The sequence below is a fragment of the Mustela nivalis genome (genome assembly GCF_964662115.1).
Source record: "Mustela nivalis genome assembly, chromosome: 2".
Lineage (NCBI taxonomy): Eukaryota > Metazoa > Chordata > Mammalia > Carnivora > Mustelidae > Mustela > Mustela nivalis.
In genome coordinates, this window is record NC_139021.1 from 41,495,221 (window position 1) to 41,521,039 (window position 25,819).

Here is a 25,819-nt window from a genome sequence, read left to right on the forward strand (position 1 = left end):
TACTTGAGAGAGAGTACATGCACAAGCAAGGGAGGGGCAGAGGGAGAGAGAGGATCCCATGCAGGTTTCATGCCCAGCAAGAAGCTGGTTTCTCAGGGCTCCATTTCATGACCCCAAGATCATGACCCGAGCCAAAATCAAGAGTCAGACACTTGACTGAGTCACCCAGATACCCCAAAACAAAAACAATATTTTCAGTTGTAAAGATGAAAGCTAAAAAGTTTATTTGAGCCAAGTAAAGTGACAATGGGTCTTAAAAACCATCACATGAGAGCTTTTGCTGAGGTACTGTGTAAGTTGCTACCCTCAGAGGATTCTTGCCAGTACTGAGGCTTCAATTCAGTCATACCTTTGATTCTTTGTCTTCTGCCTATCTCAACTCTTACCAATTTAACTTCACTGCAGTATTCTGCTAGTACATCACCTAAGTTGGAGCCAGTATAATTTATGCATTCCAATTTCACTAGAAACTGGAATACTTTTGTCAGTTTTTTTCCTTAAAGCAGCAGTTCCAAATACCACTCTCTTAAGCCTGTCTATACCTTTGTCTTCTCCCATTTCTCTAACATACAAATAGGTACGGTTACCATATGTGAATTTCTTCAACTTCACTCCCTTTTTCAACTCTTCACCCTTCCCTCCTCCCACCCCTTTTAAGCAAATGTCATTCTGATTCTTTCACAGTGCATAGCTCCTGTATGCAAAACTTGAAACCAAAAACACTTGCTTTCTCCACAAGTTCTTTCCCCCAGCAAACAAGCTCAAGATAGTCTTTTTTAATACTCTACTTCATCTTTATTTGTCAAAAACATATAAGTAGGCTTTCACCTTCCACTGAGATGGCTCTTGAAAAAATCACCAAGGACATCTTGATCTTTACTGGTTATGAAACTTCTTTTCCATGCATGCCATCTCTAAACTCTTCATGTGGTAGCTGCCCTATTTCTTCACATCTCCTTTTCTACTGCTTATACCTTAAATATTAGGCCATTTTTTTTTCTTTTTACACCTTTCTCTGAAAGATCTTATCTATTTAGTGTTTAATACCCACCTTTCAATGAATTCTCTATAGGCTTTCTCCTGGTAGCCATACTTCTGTGCCCAACTACCTTCTGTTCTCACAGACCAATACCGTCTAGTAGCACTTTTGGAGGTGATGGAAATGCTTACTATTTTGTGCCATCCAAAATGGCTACATGGGGTTACTAAGCCCTTGAAATGTAGTTCATGTGAATGAGGAACTGAATGTTTAACTTTAGCCACATATGCCTAGTGGCTACTGTGCTGGACAGTGTAGTTCTACATTAACCTTTACAATGAAAGATGTTACCATACATTTAGTAAAGCAAACTAAACCCTGGACATTGTCCCTCAATTTCTCATCTGAGGTACTTCTATTTTAATTTATTGACTTTACACATCTTTCTTTGTAGCTTACTTAGAATTATCTTACTGAGGACCAAAATCTATTATTAAAAAACCTTCTGGGCTCCTGACTACCCAGGATCCAAATTCTTTAGGTGATATCCAAGGCTTAAGACCACTTAACCTACTTATTACTCTTCACTTCTAGCCTATGAACTTACATGTAGAACATATTCTACTCTGCCTTTGCAATGCTGATTTCTCAGCCCAGAACTTCTCAGCCCAGAAACTCACCATTCAAGAGCCAAGTCAAATACCATCTTCCAGTTTCTCCTCTCCTCTAGCGAGTCTATTTCTCCTATTCTCTAGCTCCTGTTGTTCATACTTTCAACACCGCTTTCATTTCATTGTTCTGTAATTACATATCTATCTCTCCTACTAGTTTTAAGTTCCCCTGATTTTTCAACTCCTCCCAGCTTAAAACAGTAACATGATAAGTGAATGATGTTAACATGACCTTAATCCTCATGTTTTGGGGGGGAAAACCTCAAACTAACGGATGTCTCTGCACATTTCTTTAAACCTTAGAGCAGTGCAAGACACCAAAGAAATCGGATGAAACCTAGCTCCACAGGTGAGACTTGTGTTTTAGGGCACTTCAGCCATGCTAGTTAGATTATTTACATGTTACTGAGGACTGAATAACGTTTTGGTGCCAGATATGAACACTGGCACCCAAGTATGATATAAAAACTAGGTGACTCATTAATCAACTAGTATTTGGAAAGGATATATTTTTGTTAGAAAAACATTCCTTTATTAACTGCCCTAGCAAAGATGAGGTTCAAAGTGGGAAATGGAAGACAGTATACATTCACGAGACTAAAGTTCAAACCAGGTAAATAATGAAAATTAATCTCAGTGCAAAACAATGGATTTACAGGAATATTTATTGGCAATAATGCATTTCCCAATATGGTCCAAGATCTCTTCTAGGAGTAAGTCTCAAGATGTTCTGAAGTGATTGCACAGAGGTGATCTTTTGAAGGGGAAATGAGCCCAACAATGCTTTTTTATGTGAAGAACAAATAAGGTAAGATGGTTTGTAATATAACTAGATGCCCAACTGCAAAAAATTAGCTGCTACCAGAATAAGTCTCAGCAGTTCTTGTAAAGCATGGACTACCTAAGAAAAATAGCAAGTTCTTTCTCTGTTCCTCTTCAGATATTTTCTCTACTTATTTCCAAGAAACGTTTATTTAAAGGATACTTTTCTCCTTGGTACTTGTTTGGTATCATTTTACTTCCCCTGGTCCCACAGCTGTCCCTAGACTTAACTCCTCTCTTCTCCATGCCAGTCTCGATAGCCACAATACATTTTCTGCTTATAGTCTGTTATGCCTCAGGATCTTTGTGTAGCTCTCTGTATCCTTTGCCTGAACGGTGTTGCCAGGGGTTCTCTTAACACATCTCTCAAACTTCTCATTGAGAAATCATTCTTTGATTTCTCTACACTATTTAGAATCCTCTATCATATATGCTTAAAATATAGTATATTTTTTATGAGACTGGTCATAATATAAAACTTAAATAGTTACACAGCACAGGCATACCTTGTTTTATTGCATTTCACTTTACTGTAGTTCAGGTACTCTGTTTTTTACAAACTGAAGGTTTGTGGCAACCCTGCTTCAATCAAGTCTGTCAGTGCCATTTTCCCAGCAGCATTTGCTCACCTCGTATCTCTGTATCACATTTTGATAATTATTGTAATAGTTTAACCTTTTTCACTACTACTATGTATGTTACGGTGACCTGTGAACAGTGATTATGACTCACCGAAAGCTTAGATGATGGTTAGCATTTTTTAGCCATAAAACATTTAATGGTTTGTATACTTTTTGAAAGATCTAATGCTTAAGATCTATACTTAAGAGACTATAGTATACAATACCATATATTAACTATACTGGAATTAAAATTAAGAACTTAAAAAACATATTTTAGTATAGTATAAATATAACTTTTTTAAGCACTGGAAAACTGGAAAATTCATCTGACTTGCTTTGTTGTGATACTCCTTTTGTTGCAGAGGTCTGGACTGCTGCAATCTCTCTCGAGGTGTGCCTGTATGTTTTTTAATGTGTGAACTCCAAGGTAGATTTTTAAGTTTTTGCTCTGACAGATCAGATCATTTCTAACTTATAGTGCTAAATCCTCAGAACTTAGAATGCTGCCTGCCATATAGCAGGTGCTCAATAAATAGTTGTTCAATGAACATTTAATGAGGCAAATACTTTATCTCCATTTTAGGGATAAGGAAGCTGAAGTATGAAAAACTTACTCAATATTGCCTCACTATGAAGTGGGGACTTTGATACTTTGTTGAAAATATATCTACCACACAGCCCTGAGATCCTTAGGTTTTCTTGAATCTCCTCTCTCGAGCTCCCTAGCTAGCTGATTAATATTAGTAAGAGAAATGGTGTGACAAAAAAACCTAGCTAGGACCTCTGGAATGAGAAGGAAGATCTTGGGGTCTAAAGGAAATGAAGGAACTTTAGTGACCGTTAACAAGTGGCACGTCAAGGGCATTAGAAAAAGGAGAATGAAAATACTTGTGAAGAGGAAAAGTGGGGGATCAGTTCTGCACCTGCCATTTAGTGCAGTGTTGTTTCTTGTAGGGAATGGTGCACATCACTCACCAAGAAGCACACTCTGCACAGGGCAGAAAGGGAAATACAAACAGTGTTAGTAGTCAGACTTCCGGGTTTGGTCCTAGCTCTATTACTTATTAGTTATGGGACCATCTGGGAAGTTTCTTAACCTCGTTCTGCCTCACTTTTCTCTTCCATGGATATGAGGACAATAAGTACTTCTATCAAAGTTGATGGGAGAAATAAAATATAATTAAAATGCACAGATCAGTAGCTGTCCAAGTAATCACTGTGTAAAGATTTTCTATTTTATTATTTTACAAATGAGAGAAGCTCGGTCTATTTTTTTTAAAAAACACAGTACATGAAAGGAGTGAAAATTAAGAAACCTTAGCTTTAGTATTTGGAAAGAATGGACACTTAGGAAACCATCTATTGATAAACAGAAATATCATATATGCATAACTGATAACAAACTGGGAGATGAGATGTTGGCACTGGAAAACATTTATACACATATTTAAAAATGTGCCTTTCTTCATTTTAGTCAAGCTGTAGTCTGTTTTAGTTTCCTGGAACCAGTGGAGTAGTGAGAAGGCCCAGGTGATTGCTTTATAATGGACAGTTAATAAATAAACAACTTGGGGAATCTTCACAATTGTCAAATGGCAGACACTCCCAAATTCTGTCACTTATTAATATAGAATTCCGGTTTTATCTTGAAACTACCTGGCCTTTTCCACTTCTACTACAGAGATAAAATATGGATGAAGTATGTCTCCAATATTTTATCTGTTTTAGCAAAAATACTTTTCTTTTTTCTTCCCTTTTAGAATGTGGGAGGGTAAGATATTTACTTTTCAGATGTGCTTGCTGAAGCCAGGTTTAGATATTTAGCTGTTCTGACATTAGCTGGTCAACTGGATTTGTACTGAACTCTCAGTATGAAGCAAGTTTTAGTATAAATCTACATTTATTTCATAGCATACTGATTTAATCACACAAAACTGGTCAGAATCCTGATTCTACTATTTATAGCTAAGCAGCTATGGTCAAGTTGTTACTTAAAGCCTCTAAACCTGTTCTGATAGTTGTAAAATGAGAATAATAACAGCATCTACCTTATAGGATTGTGTGAGGAGTGAATGAGAAAATGCATGTGAAGCTTTGGGTATTCTGCATAGCATAAGCACTCAAATGTTAGCACAAATCAGTGTCATGATTAGTATACTTAAGTGACATCACCAGTCAAAAATGATACATTGTTTCACATAATGGCCTTATTAACTAGCTATTAATAAATCAACTCTTGGAACTTGACCATGGTTAATTTGAAAAGTTAAAGCATACTTAGAAAATCATAGAAGTTTAGCTTTGGGACTGCACACAGTAATATAAACCACTGTAGTTCAAATTTAAGGTATTTTTATCCACACAACCTAATGCTTTCTTTTAAATAATTCCCTCTTAATAGAAGAACTGAACTTGGATAGACATAGTCCTACCTCCAGATCTTCTTCTTCATCAATCTTTTGTATGTTTTGGTAGGCAGCAGTGTAGACCTCTAAAGCTTTGCCATGAAATAACATTTCAATAGTGATAAATTCTGAAAATATAGTCTAAAAAAAAAAAAAACCAAAGATTTTGAGTTTAAACAATCATCAATTTGTAAAATCAGTCAATTTATTCCTTACTGCAGTCTTGGCATTTTATGAAATACAGAGGTATCTCTTTCCACAGGGCGAATGAAGTACAAAAGAGAACAGGAATAAAAACAGTTGCAAAGACCTTTTACAGCACAGCCTTGAAATTATACAAAATACTTCCTATCTCACCATTTACTTCCCACTTATTATTTTTTTGTATACCTTGTAATTGACATTTGTGATAAAAAGATCTGACTGAAATGTATATACCATTATGTACTGTTATCATTTGTCTATAAGTATTAGATAAAGCAGGTCAGTTCTAAACCTGGTATTTTCTAATTCCAACTGATGTTTAAACAATAGAATGTTTTTTAGACAGGAATTTTATCCCATCATATTTCTATGTGTTCTTGTACTCTATAACCACAAAGGAATTACTTGGTAAATATATTGTTACCACTGATGATAGTATCATGCATTTGCATAGCCTTCTAGTTTACAACATGACTTGTCTAGTGTTGCTCACAGCTAGAATGTTGAAACTTGGGTCTGATTCTTCAGTGGTTACAGTTCGTACTTATTGTACTGTGCTATTTTTGCTGGAATCAATCGTTTCTTTCATAAATAAACTGCATGTAAACCCTCTAAGCTTGATAACAACTTATGACAAGGAAGATGATGCACCAGGAGAATGAATGAAGATGTACATGTTGATCTAAGCAGGGGTGAGATCATCGGTAGGTAAGGAAAGGATACAAACCAGACAAGTTTTCAATAAAATACGATCTTTTCCATTTTGTTAACTTGTCCCTTATCAAAATAATAACTGTATTATAACACCTAAAGAAGTGGACGAGGTAAAAAATGAGTACTCAAGCATTGTCCTTAAAGGGGCAAGAGAGAAGAGACGGGTTATAGAAGACAAGGGTCAAATAATAGAAATGGTCCTGCACTTTGGAAGACAGTGTCACAGATATCCTTTAGTGTTCTTTAATTTCCCCCACCCCTATCCCCATTCTTTCTTAAGGATTAAAAGAATTATTTTAGGGAGTACTGATAGGCTTCTGATCACTACTCAATGTAAACATTGTAAATATAAACAGTTGAAAAGTGTCCCTTCTGGTCTACAAAGATTGGGCTCTGGGAAGACAAGAAGTGAGACACAATTATGACTCAACAGTGACCTTTACTGTCAATTCCTATAGGTCACAGAGGATTGTGGTATACTGTAATGGCAACTAATAAACAGCATTATGCCTAAGAATCTCCAGATACCCAGGAGATACCTTCGAGGTGAACTGGCTTTTGATTAGGACTGAGACTTACTTAGTTGTCTGTCTTCCTAAGAAAGCTGCCTAGCTAGAAAGGAATCAAGTGCCCTTTAGGAGTGTGGAAACTCCTAGAGGGAAAACGGTGGAATAGTCAATGATAAGCCAAAACACTGAAGACTCCTACTTGGTTCTTGGTCTGCGGCTCATTTTAGGTAATGGAACAATCAAGCACAACCTTGCATCTTCCCTTCTGAATCTTAAATTTAGAGATTTTCTACATTTAGTCAATAAAGAACTATATAAAAAATACGTAGTTTGACTATTTTTTTAAGACCTCTTCATTTTATTTATTTATTTATTTATTTGATATAGATCACAAGTAGGCAGAGAGGCAGGTAGAGAGAGGGGAGGAAGCAGGCTCCCCGCTGAGCAGGGAGCCTGATGCGGGGCTCAATCGATCTCAGGACCCTGGGATCATGACCCGAGAGGAAGGCAGAGGCGTTAACCCACTGAACCACCCAGGTGCCCCGGTTGGACTTTATTTTTATTCAAGACTGGAACAGAAACCTTTTTCATTTAGTTACGCTTAGAATTATACAATAAACCCTTAAACTTGTTTCAGGTAAGTATGGAGAGGTGGAGAAGCAGATTTTATAATGTTACATAGTCAACTATGTTTTAATTTTTCTTGGATATTTACAGACCATCTGTTTACTTATGTGGAGAGAGAAGAGAAGGTATTTATCTTATGCTATAAAAGTATCTGAGAAATAGAATAGCCTCAAATAAGGGATTTAAGCTTAATCAAGTGAGGTGTTACTATTTTTAAATATTTTCACGGATGTATATTCTAAATCTTTAACAGACATACTGCTTAGTAACTAATGAAATCCAAACATTTACAACCTTATTATACCTAAATCTGCAGTAGGTCTAATTCAAATCTATTCCACTGTGGTAACTTTGTAGAATACGCCAGCATATTAAAATATTTTTCAAATATGTGAACATAGTTATTAAATTCCTGATGGTCAGAATTTCTGAATGTGTCATCTCTGAACTAACAATTATTTAATACTGCATTTTATAGGATTTATAGTCCCCTTAGTTCATAAGCCCTGAAAAATATGTAGGTATGTCTGGCAATACATTATTTTTCTTTATTCATTATCCCTGATAAGAGAAACTACTACATTCTCATTTTAAGACACTGATCAGCTTTTAGTCTGTTACCATTTTCCAATCTCAAAATTTAGTTTCAATTAACAATAATTACTTTACAAATTATCTTTATAAATGGGTATTATTTATTATGTGGAAGGTGGGAGGAATCATTCTCCAGTTTTGTGATATTTTGGTTTAATCCTCTATGGTTTGAACTTTTTGTTCTTTAAGATTTATTTATTTATGTATTTATTATAGAGAGAGACACAGCAAGAGAGGGAACACAAGCAGGGGGAGTGCGAGAGGGAGAAGTAGGCTTCCTGCTGAGCAGGGAGCCTGATGTGGGGCCTGGATACCAGGACCCTGGGATCGTGATCTTAGCCAAAGGCAGATGCTAAACAACTGAGTCACCCAGGCACCCAAACTTTTATTTGACAAAACCTGTATTATAACACCTAAATAAGAGGAGAATGGCCCTACTGGTTGTTTATACTGTTTATTTTTGTCAGAAACAGTAATGGGAAATCAATAGTACAGTAATCTGGTATCCAGACTTGGAACTTTTGACTCAGGAGTCATGAAGCCTAAAGATTATCACAGAGGAAAGTTAAATCCTCAAGTATAGTCAGAAGAGAGTAATGCCAATCATACTCTTTCTAGTTAGAATTTCACAAAATATCTGAAAATAGGCAGAAGGAGAGTAACAGCAAGGAACAGTAAAAGTTAGATGACAACTAATGTAGTAAGAAAGAATTTAAAAAGCATGTTTTTGAAATAAAATATTTTCAGTGAATGACCAAAAGGGTGGTGGAACTTTCTAAGAACCATTATATTTAGAAATAATTTTCCTCAAATAAATATAGCTAACTTTCAGTGATCTCATGTAATCTTACTTGGAATGGGTCAGTATGATCAGGGACAGAAGCATTAATCATTTTTTCCCCTTTTCAATTTTATCTATTTATTTATTTATTTTTAAAGATTTTATTTATTTATTTGACAGGCAGAGATCACAAGTGGGCAGGGAGGCAGGCAGAGAGAGAGGAGGAAGCAGGCTCCTTGCTGAGCAGAGAGCCCGATGCAGGACTCGATCCCAGGACCCTGAGATCCTGACCTGAGCCGAAGGCAGCGGCTTAACCCACTGAGCCACCCAGGTGCCCTATTTATTTATTTTTTAGATTTTATTTATTTGTCAGAGAGAGAGAGTACAAGCAGGCAGAGGCAGAGGGAGAAGCAGGCTCCCTGTTGAGCAAGGAGCCCGACGTGGGACTCCATCCCAGGACCCTAGGGTCATGACGGGAGTCGAAGGCAGCTGCTTAAGCGACTGAGCCACCCAGGCGTCCCTTCAATTTTATTTTGTGTGACTTGAAGGCAATTTGGGCACATACTCAATTTTCATTGGTGGGGGTAGGGGGAGAGCTGATGTGAAATTCTTACCTGTTGACAAATGTTCTGTAAAACAGGAGAGTATAGGAGTAAAGACTATGGGCTCTGGATTAAGATAAATCTGGGTTCCAATCATGCAAACATAAGGGCTATATAATATTAAGCAATTTATCTATTCTTTTCTTTAGTCTTTTTCATCTGTACAATGGGGATAACAACAGTACCAACCTCATAGATTTTGGAGTTAAAGACTAAATGAGATAACCTAATATAGTATGTGCTTAAAGCAAGTAGCTATTTTTATTACTCAAGAAGTACACTTGCTAGGTTAGAAAATGTTTTTTTCCTAATACTAAAGCCTCCAACTGATTTAATTAGCAAGCAAGACTTTTAGCAAAAAAGTCATTAAAGGTCTTACTAACATTTTGGCAAATAAAGGGGAAGTAATGATTCTCCAGATTAGAGGCTATTCAATAAATGATGTCAAGAGTAAGTTTTATCTACTTGAAAAGAATGAAATTAGATATATACTTCATAACCATATGCAAAACACAGCTACCAAATAAAATGCTTAAATATTTAAAAATTATTAGATATCACAAATACTTGAAGAAAACACAAGCATTTATATAATCTTAAGGATAAAAACAACCTTTGTAAGCATGACACTAAGCCAGAAATCAAAAGGGAGAAGACCAACAGATCTGGCTACAAAAATGAAACTTTAAAGCAAAAAAACATCGTAAACAACAAAATGAGAAAATACTTTTCCAACATAGCTTCTCTTTAAGAGTTTAATTTTCTCAATATAAAGACTTTTTATAAATTCATAAGAAAACTACCAATATTTAATAAAAATACAAGCTAAGGGCAAGTGTGGGCAATTTACTAAAGAAGAAATAAACGTGTCATTATATGAAAATAATTTTGTCTTAATAGTAGTAACTATAAATTAAGATGACACTGATTCTTTCACCTGTCGGATTAGTTATTATTAAAAATACTGCTACATTTCATTGGTATACTAAGCTGCTCATTCAAGGTTTTATAGAAATGCTAGTTAAAATTTTGTGGACAGAAATTTAAAGCTTTGTGGACAGAAAGTATCAAAATTTAAAAGATGTATGCTCTTTGAGTCAGAAGTGTTACTCTGATAATTATCTCAAGAGAATAACTGGATCAAAAAAAGGCCAATGTTTAATGGTACAATGAGATTTATAATTGCAAAAGTAACCTAGATATCCACCAATAAGGAATGGTTAGATACAATAATATATCTATAACAAAATACTATGAAGATACCAAAAAGAATGATATGCATCTGTTTCTTAGCAAATATGTCCATGATATATATTAAATTTTAAAAGGATGTTTGAGGAATCAGTGTTTATCCACATAAAATGTGTAGAATATGTGACATAGTCGATATCTAAGAAAACTGGTTTTTATCTCTTGTGTATATATGCATAGAAAACAAAAGTTGGAATGCTATAAACCAGAATGCTAACTGATTATTTCTGACTGGTAGGATTATTGCATTTTTCTCAATACTTCTATAAAAAATTTATGGTGACTTTATATTCAGTTGTAAGAAAAATAAAGCTTTTAAAAATTAAATTTAGATGTTTCTCGCTCATGTCAGCTACTTTGCCACATACTGCATTCCTGTCCCTCTCTGTTGTAGGCATGAACCCTGGTCAAGATCGTTTCTATAGGTCTGAAATTCCCTTGAGATTCATTTTCCAATTACATGGGAAACAAAAGGATTGTGATTTTTTTTTTCCTTGAAAGACAGGAGGAGGAATGAGCAGGGGGAGGGGCAGAGAGGGAGAGAGAATTTTAAGGAGGCTGTATGCCCAGCATGGAGCCCACTGTGGGGCTCCATCTCATGACCTTGGGATCATGACCTGAGCCAAAATCAAGAGTGGGGATTTTTAACTGCTTAACTGAGGAAGCCACTTAGGCACCCCAGGCACTGATTTTTCATTCACATTGTGTGTAGTAAGTTCCATAACTTTTCTCAGACAAATATTTTGCAAGGTTCCTATGAAAAGTATCTAAAAATTGTGCTACCCTGCCAATTAACACTACCAAAATTCAGATGGAGTTATAAATTAAACCCACCCTGAACATACTCACTCATTTCTACCCCCAGAGAGGTTAAGGAAGGAGCCAGAAGGTCTGTTCCAATCTGAAGCAGTACCCTGATTACAGGTAAGAATAAGAATGTTCTGTTTCTCTCAAAATTACGAGTGGCATCCATGATTTTTACTTTTCTAAGAATTTTTCTTGTAAATAGAAATGTGACACATACTAACAACAACAAAGGCAGGCAGTAATCTAACTCTTTTTGACTTGTCTTTGAAGCTTCTGGTATGGGATTTGTGCATCCCTCTTCATCATAAAAGATCTCAAATGAGGCCTGACTTGGAAAAGAAACAATTTGATACTAAGGAGGGAAGATGTATAAAATGGAGATTTAGAACCGTAACAGAGTTTAATGTTGACTTCTGGAAACCATTTCTGGAAGTTTGCTAGATCACGGGAGTCTGCATTTAAAGTGTAGGTTGTGGGGTGCCTGGGTGGCTCAGTGGGTTAGGGCCTCTGCTTTCGTCTCGGGTCATGATCCCGGGGGTCCTGGGATCGAGCCCCACATCGGGCTCTCTGCTCAGCGGGGAGCCTGCTTCCTCCTCTCTCTGCCTGCCTCTCTGCCTACTTCTGATCTGTCAGATAAATAAATAAAATCTTTAAAAAAAAAATAAAGTGTAGGTTGTGACAGATGACATCTTATATGTAGAAAATCCTAAGGAATCCAATAAAAAATTATCAATGCTCATAAGTGAGTTCTGGAAGGTTGCAGGATATAAGGTCAGTGTGCAAAAATAAATTCTTTCTGGGTACATTTGCAATGAACATTTCCAGAAATGAAATTAAATAAACACCGTTTACAATAGCATCGAGAATTCTAAAATACTTAAGAAAAAGTTTAAGAAGCACAACTTACACTCTGAAAACTACAAACATGGTTGAAAATACATTAAGGACTATTTAAATAAATGGAAAAATATTCCATGTTCATGGATTGGAAAAATTTTAAGATGGTAATACTCCCCAAACTGATGTACAGAGTTGATGCCATCTGTACCAGCATCCCACCTGACTTCTTTATAGAAACTGACAAGCAATTCATACAGAATTACAACAGATCCAGAACAGCAAAACAACCTTAAAAAAGAACAAAGGAAAACTCATACATTCTGATTTTAAAATTCATATAAAGCAATGCTAATGAAGATAAGTGTGGTACTAGCATAAAGAGAGACCTATATATAGATCAATGAAAGACAAACCAGAAACAAAATCATGTCAACCAGTCTTCAAAAAGAGTTCCAAGACTATTCAATGGTAAAGAATAGCTTCTTCAGCAAATGGTGCTCGGGCAACTGGACAGTCAGTCACATGCAAAGAGGTGAAGTTTAAACTTCAGTTCACACCATACATAAAAATTAACTCATGGATTAAAGGCTTAACCGAACCATGAAAACTATACAACTATTAGAAGAAAATAGGGAGATCTCAAGATTTGGCAGTGGACTGTTATATTTGACACTAAAAACATTAGCAACAAAAGAGACATATATTGGTCTTTATCAAAATTACAAATTTTCTGCTTCAAGGCATACGATTAAGATACTGAAAAGAACCCTAAGAATAAGAGAAAATAATTTCCAGTCATAGATCTGAAAAGAGACTTGTATCCAGGATAGAAAAAGAACAACTACCACTCAAAAAAGAACCCAATTAAAATATGGGCAAAGGATCTCAATGGACATTTCTTCAAGGAAGACATACAATGGTCAATAAACATTAGCAGTGAAATGCAGCTCAAAACCACAATGAGATACCATTTCACACCCACTAGGATGGCTGTAGTGAAACTGATGAACAGGTGAGGATGTATAAGAATTTGAACCCTCATATACCATCTCTTGGAATGTACATGGTGCAAAAAGTTTCTCAAATGATTAAAGATAGGGTTACCATAGAATCCAGCAATTTAATTAGATACATGAGTAAGAAAAATGAAAATATATAACCAAACAAAGACTTCTTGTCTTATAAATAGCCATATAATGAAATATTTGGCCATGAAAAGGAATGCATGACACAGGATACATAATATGATATGAAAGCATATATATAGCTAATATATATACAACACATACACACATATATATAGCTAATAATAAAAGCATTATGCTAAGAAGCCAGTTACAAAAACCATGTTATGATTCCGTTTACATAAAATGGTCAGAGTAGCTGAATCCATAGAGACTTCAGATTAGTGGTAGTTGCATAGGGCTGGGGGGGGTGGTGGGAGGGTAGGGGTGTGGGAAGCAGCAAAGTACTAGGTCCTACTTTGAGATGGTAACAGTGTTCTAAAATTGAGTGGTAAAGGCTGCACATACTGGAACACATTAAAACCACTGAGTTGTACATTTTAAATGGGTGAACCATATGGTATATGAATTCTATCTCAATTTATTAAAAAGTCTTATACTTCTTGTCTTATACTTTTGGTGACCACTAAAAGACTTCCTGCCAGGGGCCTAATACAGTAGGCCAAAAGAAAAGCTTGAAAACCCTTTTCTTCTTTGTGCATCCTCCACTGTGCAGTCCCTCTATGTCCTCATGCTTCAGCCAATCCCAGGTAGTAGAACTGCAGTTGGGAATTCTGCACTCACTTTCTCTCTGCCCATTTTGTAACTGGTGATTGCACAGGGAATTAAAAACATCTGTAGAGGTAGTCCGAGCCTGAGGTGAGCCCAAAGATCAGAGACACAGACTGCCACGTGTGAAAGACAATCTTGCAGGCATGCGGGGCAGTAGGAGAGGGGAATCGGACTGCCATCACGAACAAAGCCCTTGGGTGGCAGTGGAATCAAGCATACTTCACAGGTCTCCATTCTCATCGTTTAGGTTAAAGCTAATTATTTTAATAACCTTCCTTCCTTTCTCCTTCAGGTTAAGATATGATGTCAGCAAGTGTAAAACATCCTACCTTGCCCACACTCTCCCACCTCAGTAAATGAGAGTCTGTCGCAGGGCAGCTTTCTGAGATGCTCTTCATGCAGTGTACAGCAGAGTACCAAGTGAATCGAGAGGCTTTAGGAAAGAGGGTTTGCGTCTTCAGGACCAAACCAGAGACCTCTGAACATGGCTATCAGAAATATCAAAGTTCTGAAATTGTTTGAAACTATGATGGGGGGAGAAAAAGTGCAAATGAATGTTGACTAACGGAGTATAAAAAGGAATGATGATTATTAAGTGGCAGATGCTTATTTTATTGATGAGAACATAACTTTTGAAGGATGTGTTCTTTGTTAATAGTTATAAAATGATAAAATACTTTTCTTTAAAGCTTGATCCTGGAAAATCTGCAGTGAGCCAAAACACATCTTAGATGACTTGCTTTAAAGGACTTAATTTGGTCACAAGCAATCCTCCAATCTGTCCAGGCACCTATGACAAAGTCACTGAAGACCTTCTGAAGTCCATGATCCCAAAGGTGTCAAATCTACTGGCTTTTTACAATAAAACAAGGCAATTCTTGTGATACCATATCATGGTGGATGCAGCTTGGCAGATGCAACTTTATGTGACTGGCTACTCTTACCTGTTCATTTACTTGGTAACGTGTAGTTACAAGAGAGCACTTAATGAGAGTGTGTTATAATGGAAAGCACAGATTTTTAAAATACATTATTGGTTTTTAGTTCAGATTTTTGGCCGTGATACTTTGGGTAAATTATATCTCTGCTTAGATTTCACATAAGATATGGATAATAGTACCTAATTCTTATGAGGTTACTATAAAGATTAAAAGATAATAAATATATAGTACCTGTAACAGCACTGGATGTACAAAAATATAATAAATGTTAGTTTCCTTTGATTAAATAATACTTGTGGTAATAAGCTGAATATCTGAGGAAATGGGAAAATAACATTTGTTATTTTTTATTTATAGTATCTTTTTCATATAGACTATGGGCTAAAAAAAATCAGTAGTTTAAATTTTTCATACATTTAAATAAAACAAAAAAAAAGGTTAGAAAACATGTTTTGAACTTCAACAGTTACTTTATTTACCTTTATATCCTTTATTTTCTGCTTTTCAAAATTGTCAATAGTTTCCTCCAGATGACGAGTTGTTCGGGTAGCATCCATTGTAGCTCTCTGCAATTCAGTTTCTGCCTGCAAAAGAATTCACCAGCCAAAGATATAAAAAAATTCAAGTTAGAATCCATTCAACTGAGTCTATTCGTAAATGTTATCAACGCACTACTGGCTTTTTGGCACAACAACTGTAAACTGTTCAGTAATATAGTTCACCATATAAAATAAGATGATCTATGTAATAAGCATGTGCAGAATAAAGAAACTTTAAATCTGTTAAGTGACATGATTCCTGACTTCAAACCAAAGAAAATAAAACTCCTCTTTCTTCCTACAAAACGATTTTTTTCTCCTGTATCACCTTTGGATTATTTACTGTAAAACAATTTTCTACTGTTCTCACCTATTTCACTTTCTATGCCATTTATCATTTGTTCTCTTTCTTCTCATTCTTTCCCCTTTAATCTCTTCTCTCCAAAAAAGGACCTGTGACTTAACTATTTTCAATTTTCTGGTTCTCCAAATGCATTATGTTTCTAATCTTGTAATATCCTAATCAGATATAGTAGAATATATACTACAAATATTTATTTCAGCACAGGGTATATTTTATATTCTTAGAAGCTCATAGTATTACACTATTACCATTTAGTTAGTGCTTAGTACAAAAAATATACAGACCAGCAACAAATTAGATGGCAAGTCTAATGCTTTGCTTCATATATTGTAACCACAAGCACTCATACTACCTAGATCTGTGTTGTATAATCATTATGGTGGCCAGTAGCCACATGTGGGTGTTTACATGAAGATTAAATGAAAATTTAAAAACTCTGTCCTCATTTATCCTAATTGCATTTCAAGAGCTCAACAGCCATATGTTGCTAGTGGCTACAATAAAGGGCAGAACACTTCCAATCTACCCATGTATTTCTCCTAAAAATTATCTCTTACTTTAAAACAGTTGTTGCCCCAAAATATTTTGTTAAACAGTAGAGATTTTAAAAAACATAGCCTAATTTTCTGATTAAATTCTAATAGTTTTGTTTCCTATACTTATGTAGTATATTTACTCAAAAGTATCAAATATCATCATTTAATAATTAATCCATGGGGAAAATATGCATTTCTCATCAAAGTGTAGTGACATATTATTCTAATATCTAGCCCTTGCTTTCAAGAAAATATATAAATTGAAATAAGTAAAAGGGTTTACTCTAAGGATCCATTTCTTGACACACCACTTTATTACCCACCTGTGACTGAAATTTTTCATAAAGGAAAAAATACATTTCAAGGAGAACAATTTTTTAAAATAAAATCATATGCTCACTGAATTATATAATCTTGTAATTAGATTATACATTAATTATAGCTTCATGGTGATTATTCTTACATTTAGATGAACTCAAATGAACGATTTTAAGATACTAGGTGTAAAAAAACATTTTAATACACGTTTGTATGTGTACATTTGCCATATAGGGTGTAAAGTTTTTTAAAATCATATAAACTTTTAACTTTTAATCATACCCAGTAATCAAAAATAATCTTCTAGGGGTGCCTGGGTGGCTCAGTCATTAAACGTCTGCCTTCTGCTCATGTCATGATCCTAGGGTCATGGGATCGAGTCCTGTATCGGGCTTCCTGCTCCGCGGGGAGCCTGCCTTCTCTCTCTCCCACTCCCCCTAGTTGTGCTCCCTCTCTTGCTGTGTCTCTCTCTTTCAAATAAATAAAACCTTTAAAAAATATAATAATAATTTTCTATTATTACTGGGCTTGAGGTTTTTAAAAATGTAACTATCACAGCAAATTCTAAAGTAAAATAGAGCTCCTTTATAGATCTGCATGAAAAATTTCTAAGTTATTTGATACACATTACCTTACTAATGAGAATATTCTAGCAGACTAATTTCTTACTAATATTACATGGGACCCATACACTTCTTTACTTGTGACTACTTCCTTTTGACTTATGTCTTTACCCTCCCCATTTTATCGGAAGTTTCACATTTAAAAAAAAAACAGTTTTAAAATTTAGACAGGTAGGTAGAATTAGCTAAACCAGGGGAGAGTGGGGAAGCAGAAGCTACAGTTGGGCCATCTTAATCTTCCACGACCCTCCAGCAACTACTACTCATTTCTGAAAGTCTCAAATCCTTTTACTTAGGGATAGCAACTCACCCAAAATTACACAGCTATTTTTAGCAAAGAGGATATGGGTTTCTATTTCTTCTTTTTTCTGAAAATTCTTCAAAATCCTATAATGGATCAAGTTGAGTAGGAAATGCTTTTGATTATGATACTATGCTACAACTCTATGAGTAGAGGTGTTAGTGTATTTAATGAAATTAGTCCTGAATGCAAAAGGGCTTTTTTTTTTTTTTTAAAGATTTTATTTATGTATTTGACAGACAAAGATCACAAGCAGGCAGAGAGAGAGGAAGGGAAGCAGGCTCCCTGCCGAGCAGAGGGCCCGATGCGGGGCCTGATCCCAGGACCCTGTGATCACGACCCGAGCCGAAGGCAGAGGCTTTAACCCACTGAGCCACCCAGGCGCCCCTGCAAAAGGGCTTTTGAGCCAGAGCCCTGAGATTCTTCTTTACCCCATCTTCTTCTAGCAGTGCTACTCCATGTTATTTTACATACTGAACTTTAACATGCTTCTTTTGAATTGTCACATGAATTTTAAGGGTCCATCCTGGTAAATATTCTGTAATGCAATGACTGAACATTTTTATATTTATATTGAGTATGTTTATATCTAGACTGTCCTTTATTTTCTAGTCTTAGGTTGTCAAAATCCACTCGTTTCCCCAGTGAGCACAGCAGTTCTCCTACAGCAATAATCTGTTCCTTTGTTGTATTTATTTTTCCCCACATGATCCCAAATCTAGTTTCATCTACAGTATAAGATTCCTCCATGGCAGTGTTCACAACAGACCATCTAAATCAGTGTTCACAACAGACCATCTGAATCAGAAACATTTTTGTCTTAGGGATATTCATTTTTGTGTTGAGCCTCCAGACCAGTACCCCTGATTCAATCCTACCAACCTGCTCAGGATACCAGATGTGACCTTTTTCCTGCCTTTATGTATTTCCCTCCAAACAAAACAATAACATTTTGACCTCTGATTTCTTAAAAACTGGTGACAACCTGGTTTCTCCCTTAGTCCCTAGTTGTCAGTCATAAATTTTCCAGCCTTCTCTGGTTTGCCTGACTTGCTTAAAACCCAGACTCCATAATCTAGTTGTAGATCTTAAGCCTCAATGAGATGTTCCTGCCCCAAACTTCATTGGGCACTCCCAAACCTATGGCTGCCCATTTTTGTTTGTTGCAAGGTTGGGCATATGTACCTTTAGTCCAAAGGAAGAAGGACCAGGCAATTGATGCAGCCCGAAATCACTGCTCAAGGGATTCCCCTCAGGAACAGAGGTGTTCTGGAACCTCAAATGCCCCCACAGAGCCACTCCTCATGTGGTTTCTGGCTGAGCTGGGCAGTAAAAACCTCCAGGAAGTAGGAAGATGTAAGAAGGAATGGGAAAGAGAGGCAGCGGATAAACAAGTACTTTCTATACAACTGCACTTACCCCAATTGCTGGCAATTAGCCAGGCACTATTTTCTATTCTTTTCTTTAGTCATGAACAGGGTACATTCTAGCTTAGGTAACAGTCATTCTTAACACCTTGTTACAGTAGACAGTCCTATCTAGATCCTTTTGTGTCCAGCTATGAACCTCAATTTTACTCTAGAATCTCCTAAGGGTCTTTGGCTGCTAGTTGTTAATTGTGGTTTCACGTTGTTGTTGTTTTTAAAGGTGAAGGGAATTATATTGCAGCAAAATGACTCTTTTTTTCTCAAAAGTGGGGCAGACAGGGCATTGATCTATTTATTAGGATTCACAACAGATCTTTAAGTTAATTTTATAATTAATATTCAGCTATGTGAAAAAAAACCCCAGAATTTTGAACTTAGTTTTTATACAAACATCATTGGTTTTAACTGTTTTATTTTTTAAAATATCTATTATGGAAAATAGTATGAGGGAATTGAATTACGTGGTGTATTCTCTTTAAAATTAGTTGATTTTTATATAATTAGAATTTGTAAATGCATGTGTTTTTCTACCGTTATATTCAAATTTTCTGCACATTTAAAAGTAGAAATGCTAATTTCCATACATATTTACTTTTGTACGGCATACCTTACAAAGCATATTTTTAAAGATCAAAAGTCAAAGGATACAATGACATGTCGATCAGATGGGTTTCGCTGACGTGTTCTTTCTAACTGAGTTAACTGTTTAGCTTCTCGATTCCTTGCTGTTAATGTTGCTTTGAGGTCATCCTGAAAATAAGCATTCTGATTAATGAAAATCTCTGATTTAAGAAATAAAATACACATACTCTGTTTTAAGAATGGGAGAACACTGTTTGGTCCAGGCATTATTACTACTGCAAAATTAGTGTGTGTCTTTGTGTTGAGTGTGTGCATGTGTGTTTCTTTAATACCCTCTCAAATAATAACACAGACAAGATAATTTCAATGCAAACCTCTAACCACATATATAAAATTTTGACTGTGGTGGTAGTTGTATGTGTATATGTATACACATATGTATGTGTATACACTCAATGAACACTTAAAACAGGAGAATTTTATTGCCTGTAAATTATATGTCCAACTTGGTTGAAAAAATAGAATCTGGGGTTGTAACATACAATATGGTGACTATAGTCACTAACACTGGATTGCATATTTGAAAGTTGTTAGGATTACATCTTAGAAGTCCTCATCAAAGGAAAATAAAATTTCTAACAATGTATGGTGAAGGATGTTAACTAGACTTATGGTGGTCATTGCACAATATACACAGCTATTGAATCATTATATTGTACACTTATAACTAATATGTCAGTTATACCTCAAAAAAAACCCACAGAACTTTGTCACACTCACTTTTAGTATACATTTTATTGCCTGCTCTAAAAAGAATAATATAAACATATTCATTTAGTAAAATAAGTTCATGATTATAAATATTAATAGTTTAAAGTTTCTGTAATAAAGTACTGCTTCATGTTGCTATGGTTTACTTATTAGTAAGCTCACTAAAAATATTTCATTTTTCTCAAAGTTTTTTTTAAGTTTTTTATTTATTTATTTGAGCTAGAGGGAGCAACATAGGGAGAGGGAGAAGGGAGCCCGATGCTGTGGGGACACGGGGCTTGATCCCAAGACCCTGGGATCATGACCTGAGCTGAAGGTAAAAGCTTAACCAATTGCGCCACCCAGGTGCCCCCGTTATTCTCAAAGTTCTAAGAAATGATGCATCACAGAGTGTGTAAAAATAAAACTGGGTAACAACGCTGTACTTTTTATCAAGAGGACAGATTAGAAACCTCACATTCTTTGCCATAAGAGTTAATAATAGCAGGAAAAATGAATTTACTTACTCGTTTCATTTTTACAATGGTTCCATAAGCTTTCAAAGGTTCAACTACTTTGGCTTCAAGTCTTTCAACCTATTGAAAATTATTATAAAATGTAACTGTAAAGAAACATAGACATATCAAAATTTAAATTCTGAAATAAAACCTGGGCTATTTAACCTGAACATAATTAATTACTACATAGAGTGTTTTAAAATGTTTAAAATATCACAGTTAATAAATAAAAGAATTACCAGAAATTAATAAAACTCAGAATCTAAAGTCAAACACAATAAAAGCCGTTAAGATGTAGAGTAACAGTGAAAGCAGAAAAGTTTAAAAAAAAAAGCAAGCAGAAAAGTACCTATTATGGAATATGGAAAGAAAACAATCTCAGGTTTCTAAGAAATTCATCTCTGCCACACGATCATCTCTGTATTATTTTTCTTCATTATAGTAGCTTTTGCGTAAGTTTCAAGACATCTCAAATTTTAGTACAGCTACCACTTGCAGTGTATTTAGGACGGTGTCAGATATTTTACATAAATTATCCCTGAAATGTAACGGTCTAACTTTCCAGATAAGAAAATTGAAGCTGAAAGATACAGCATATTGGAAAAATTTTAAGCAACACAATCCTCAAAAGCAAAAAAGAATTGTATTAGCTGCAATTCTTTTCTGGGAAGCCACTGTATATGACCAAAGTTTGGAGAAAAAGATAAATGGTCTCAGTGTTGCTGAGCTGTCAAACTGCATGGTTGATCTTTTTATTTACAATTAAACTGTTTTTCTTATACATTATAATTTTTATCACATTTTGAGTAATTATTTCCTTTAATTAACAGCACTAGTGGAAGGCAATGAAGAAATGAGTTTTTTAAAGGCAAATATAACAAAAGAAAAATAACTCCTGGACATTAATATTTTCTTCATCAGGACAAGTAATACAGAATGACATTATTTAATTGTTTAAAATGAACATGTATTATTTTTGCAGCAGGAAGAAGGCTTTTTTTTGGATGATACATGTTTATATAGTACATTTCATTTCATACTGATTTTTTTCTATAAACAAGATGTATATGATTGTTTCACTTATTAGGAAAATGGAAAAAATCAAGTTCTCATTGAGCATTTATAAATATTAGGAATCCTAAAATCAAAACCATGAATACTCAGGATAGTTTAGCCTATACCATTTCAAATAATCCACACACCGATTATTCAGTGTAAGGATTATTCAAGTCTTTTTTTCTGTTCTCCTTTTTGTCGCCTACCTTTTTGTTCATTAGCACCTCCACCATTTGGTAAGCAGGGGAAATAAAAAAGGAGAACAAATGTAAATCAATTCACTTTGCTATTTGATAAATAGCATAAAGGTTTTCTAAAAGGGGGCACTGAAATTATTGTCATAACATGGGATTTTAGGGTTATCAATGAGAATAAATTTTTTTTTAAGTCTCCAGTGAATGTGTTACTGAGTTTCTTATTACAGAATATCTTATGACAAGAACTCAACTTTTCTCAAAAAGTACCTCCAAATGTAATTACTACTCAAATTTCTGTATGAATAGCAAGTATAGGTTCAAAGATCATTATCTCCACTTTGTTTTTGTGAGTTTTTTGATGCCTGAAATTTCTGTATTCGGCTTTTTAAAGGTACCAAAAGCACTCATGAGAGGAGCACAAGAGAAGTAATGCAGCTTCTAACTGGGAAACTTCTAACATTTAATCTGTATCTTGAAACCTAAAATAAATATAAGTGAAGGTGTTTCTGAGGTATTAAAAAAAAAAATGAGGTTTTAGAAAGAAAACAATTACACCACCACCTTCTTCCCTCCTTTCCATAGCAAAACAAAACAAAAGCACCCCACAAAGTCTCACTAGTATCTGCGATATAAATCAGTACATCAGTGCTGATATTCTTGTCAATGCCATATTGGTCAACTTTCCAGAGCACTGAAGCAACAAAGATCTCTTGTCCATTTATTACTTATCCACTCACATTACCACTCAACCATCTCCAGACATACCTGAAAATATACTTACGTGCATACAAGACACAAGTCATGCTCCTTTTCTTCCCCATGGGTACTATGTTTACTACCCCCTGTTAATAGCCACCCCTTGGCTAAAAGCTGGCAAATGAAGTGGGGAAATTGAGGACTTCAGGATACCCTGAAGTTTAGTTTGAAAACGGTAAAATCACAAATCACAGGAATCTTCCCTTTAATAGACTCACACAACGTTACATGAAAATGTACGTTTGTCATCAAGGGTGCGTTCGCTACTGCAGTTGGGTGGATTACAAGTGAAAGTCTTCACCGGTCCTTCATCCACTACTTCAGGGCTCATTGCTAACAATGACGCTGAGACCTCCATACCTCTGCTTGTCGATAATCCTGAAGTTTGGCAAACTCATCGGCAAAGTTTTTCAGGCCCTGCTTTAAATTTGGGGTCTCTGTAGAGGCATACACATTTATTTCATTCACCAGTAAGTCTGCTTTGTCTCGCAGTCTGGCAGTTTTCCTTACATAAGCAGCAAAGATTTGGCACAGCTCTCCGAAATGCTTCTCCACATTTGTGACAGCATCTTGCAGTTGTCTGGTTTGAGAGTCCCTAGGGAAAAGAGGACACAAAACGCCAATCATTCTCATTCGAGATGAGACGGCTTCATATCCGTTAATTTGATATGCAAACATTCCCGGGGCATTTTTCAGCTTCGAAGGCACAGACCATCTCTGGGGATTGGATTCTGGTCCTCTAGGTCTCCCTTCGGGGCCTGGCTTTAATATCCGGACAGTACAGGCGCACCAAGAGGCCGGGCTCTGGCCAGCCGCGCCGGGGTGGCGGCGGCTCCGGCTGCTCCGCGAGGCCTGGACGCCCGACTGCCTCCCAGCTGTCTGCACAGCCCGCGGCAGTGCGGGGCCCCGGGAGCGTGACGCCCCGATCGCCCATCCCACCCTTGGCCTGCGGGGCTCGCTGCGGCCCGGGGAGGTAGGCCCCAGAGCGCAAAGGTCTCGGTCCAGATCCCGCCCGGGGGTCGAATTCGGCGCGGAGGGCCCCGGAGAGAGGCGCCACTTCCCCCACCCGAGCCCTCGCGTGTGGGGGGCCCTGGCCAGCGGAGGCCCCGGGACTGTTACCGGTTTTCCAAGCTGCGCCTCAACATCTTGGCTTGCGCACCGCCGGGGAACCCGGCTGGGCCCAACGACCTGGGCTCGGAGGCGCCCAAACGTGCGCCGGGGCGCGAGCCGCCACCTCCCGGAACCTAAGAGCCCGCCCCGCGCGCCGCCGCGCCGGCCCCGGCGTTCCTACGGCAACGCGGCGCGTCCCCGCGCTCAGGGCCGGAGTCGGCGGGAGCGCGGCGAGGGAGGGCCGGGGGCCGCGGCGCCCACCCCGAGACCCGCCGGCGCGTTCGCCTGGCGCGCTCCCTCCCGCCGCGTCTGTCTGGCGCGCCGCGGAGGCCGGTGCCTGCTGCCAGGCCTTTGATCCTGGCGGAGAGCCGCTTACCAGACACCGCCTCCGGGCAGTCCTTCCAGCCTGGATTGTGAGCCACGGAGGGAAAAAGCCAATAACCAGTAACTAGGACGGAGACGTAAAACTAAACGCCAATGGGGCCCAGTTACTGCTTCTGCGCCATTTAGCCTGAGAACATCTGCTCGGAGTGTCCGCTTCCCTGTGTTGAATCTGAAAATGTGGGCTCTTTGGAAAGCTGCCTTTGGTAGGAGCAATGCTTACGTCTCATCTTTAACTTTTCTTTCTTTCTTTCTTTCTTTCTTTTTTTTTTTTTCAGCAGGTATCTGTTGAGTTCCTGTTTTCTGGAAAAGATCGCGTTAGACACTGGACTAACAGATGAGAAGGGACCCTCATTCTGAAGGACCTTAGAGTTCGATGAGGTGACAGCCGCTTAAATGGTTGAACAACACACCCTGAGATATATAACGAGCTGGAGACTTTCTTTTGCCTTTGAACACCCGTGTTCTTTGGGCTCTTTTGGCCTTTCCTTGGGCTGTTCTTCCAAGAAAATACTGTTAGTACTGCATTCGAACTTTCTGTCTCTCAAGAACCCTCTCCTGACAACCATGACATTTCTGTCTTCCTGACAGGGTTAGGGGTCTCCTCCTTGGTAGTATATTTTCTTGATTTTGTACTGCCTCCTCTAGTCTAGACAGAGCTCTTGGAAGCAGAGGAAATGTAATTTTGGTCTTACATTCCCCAGTGCCTTTTGCTGATAAAAAGTTTTGCTTTGGACAAATGGATGTCTCCGGTCCTTTGTTTCCGCTCAGGAAACTCCCCTTATTCTCTTAAGTTACAATGTATTCCTCTCTTCTCGCCCTTGCATTCATTCAGCAAGGTGCCTGCTGAATGCCTGTTGTATTCCAGATACTATGCTGGGCTCTGATCGTGGAGTGGTAAACTCAAAACAGTGTTTGCTCTTTTAGAGCTCACGGTCTCCTCAGAGGGACGGACACTAATCAAACACATAGATGTAAACTTACAATTGAGGTATGTGCTCCTGTACCTACTTTTGCTATGTAACAAACCATGGCAAAACCTAGTGGCTTACAGCAGTTCTTTAGCTAACTCATCAGCATTCTGTGAGTGGGCTGGGTGGTTCTTGTATTTTGGTTGGCTCAAGTGGGCTCTTTTATATCTTTCTGGTCATCTGTGGGTCAGCCGGTGACTGGATGAGCAAGGATGGTTTCACTA

At 37.1% G+C, this 25,819-nt stretch overlaps 2 protein-coding genes and 1 long non-coding RNA gene across 7 annotated transcripts in view; 2 read left to right on the forward strand and 1 right to left on the reverse strand.

The window, feature by feature from the left end:
- RBM12B (RNA binding motif protein 12B) overlaps window positions 1-6,316 on the forward strand; it is a 21,556-nt gene extending 15,240 nt beyond the window's left edge. Inside the window, exons 4-5 of one of the 3 annotated variants that reach the window (XR_014309479.1) lie at window positions 2,351-4,304; window positions 5,763-6,316. The gene's annotated coding sequence lies outside the window, so the exon portion shown is untranslated. Of the gene's footprint in view, window positions 1-2,350 lie in introns of all 3 variants that reach the window. The other 2 variants (XR_014309480.1, XR_014309478.1) reach the window with 2 other exon arrangements.
- Window positions 1-24,422, reverse strand: part of CIBAR1 (CBY1 interacting BAR domain containing 1) — a 27,649-nt gene extending 3,227 nt beyond the window's left edge. The window contains 7 exon segments of the mRNA XM_082722889.1: window positions 5,528-5,641; window positions 15,646-15,750; window positions 19,882-19,905; window positions 19,908-20,024; window positions 21,134-21,202; window positions 23,494-23,728; window positions 24,253-24,422. Coding sequence (XP_082579015.1) covers window positions 5,528-5,641; window positions 15,646-15,750; window positions 19,882-19,905; window positions 19,908-20,024; window positions 21,134-21,202; window positions 23,494-23,728; window positions 24,253-24,278 — 690 coding nt within the window. The 5' untranslated portion in view covers window positions 24,279-24,422.
- On the forward strand, window positions 23,739-25,364 carry LOC309860604. Of its 3 annotated transcripts, none has more exons than XR_014309484.1 (2): window positions 23,739-24,106; window positions 24,906-25,364. It is a non-coding gene; the product is annotated as an uncharacterized lncRNA (long non-coding RNA). The 3 variants fall into 3 exon arrangements; XR_014309485.1 differs by lacking the exon at window positions 23,739-24,106 and adding an exon at window positions 24,554-24,656; XR_014309486.1 differs by lacking the exon at window positions 23,739-24,106 and adding an exon at window positions 24,634-24,804.
- Window positions 25,365-25,819: the final 455 nt, after the last annotated feature.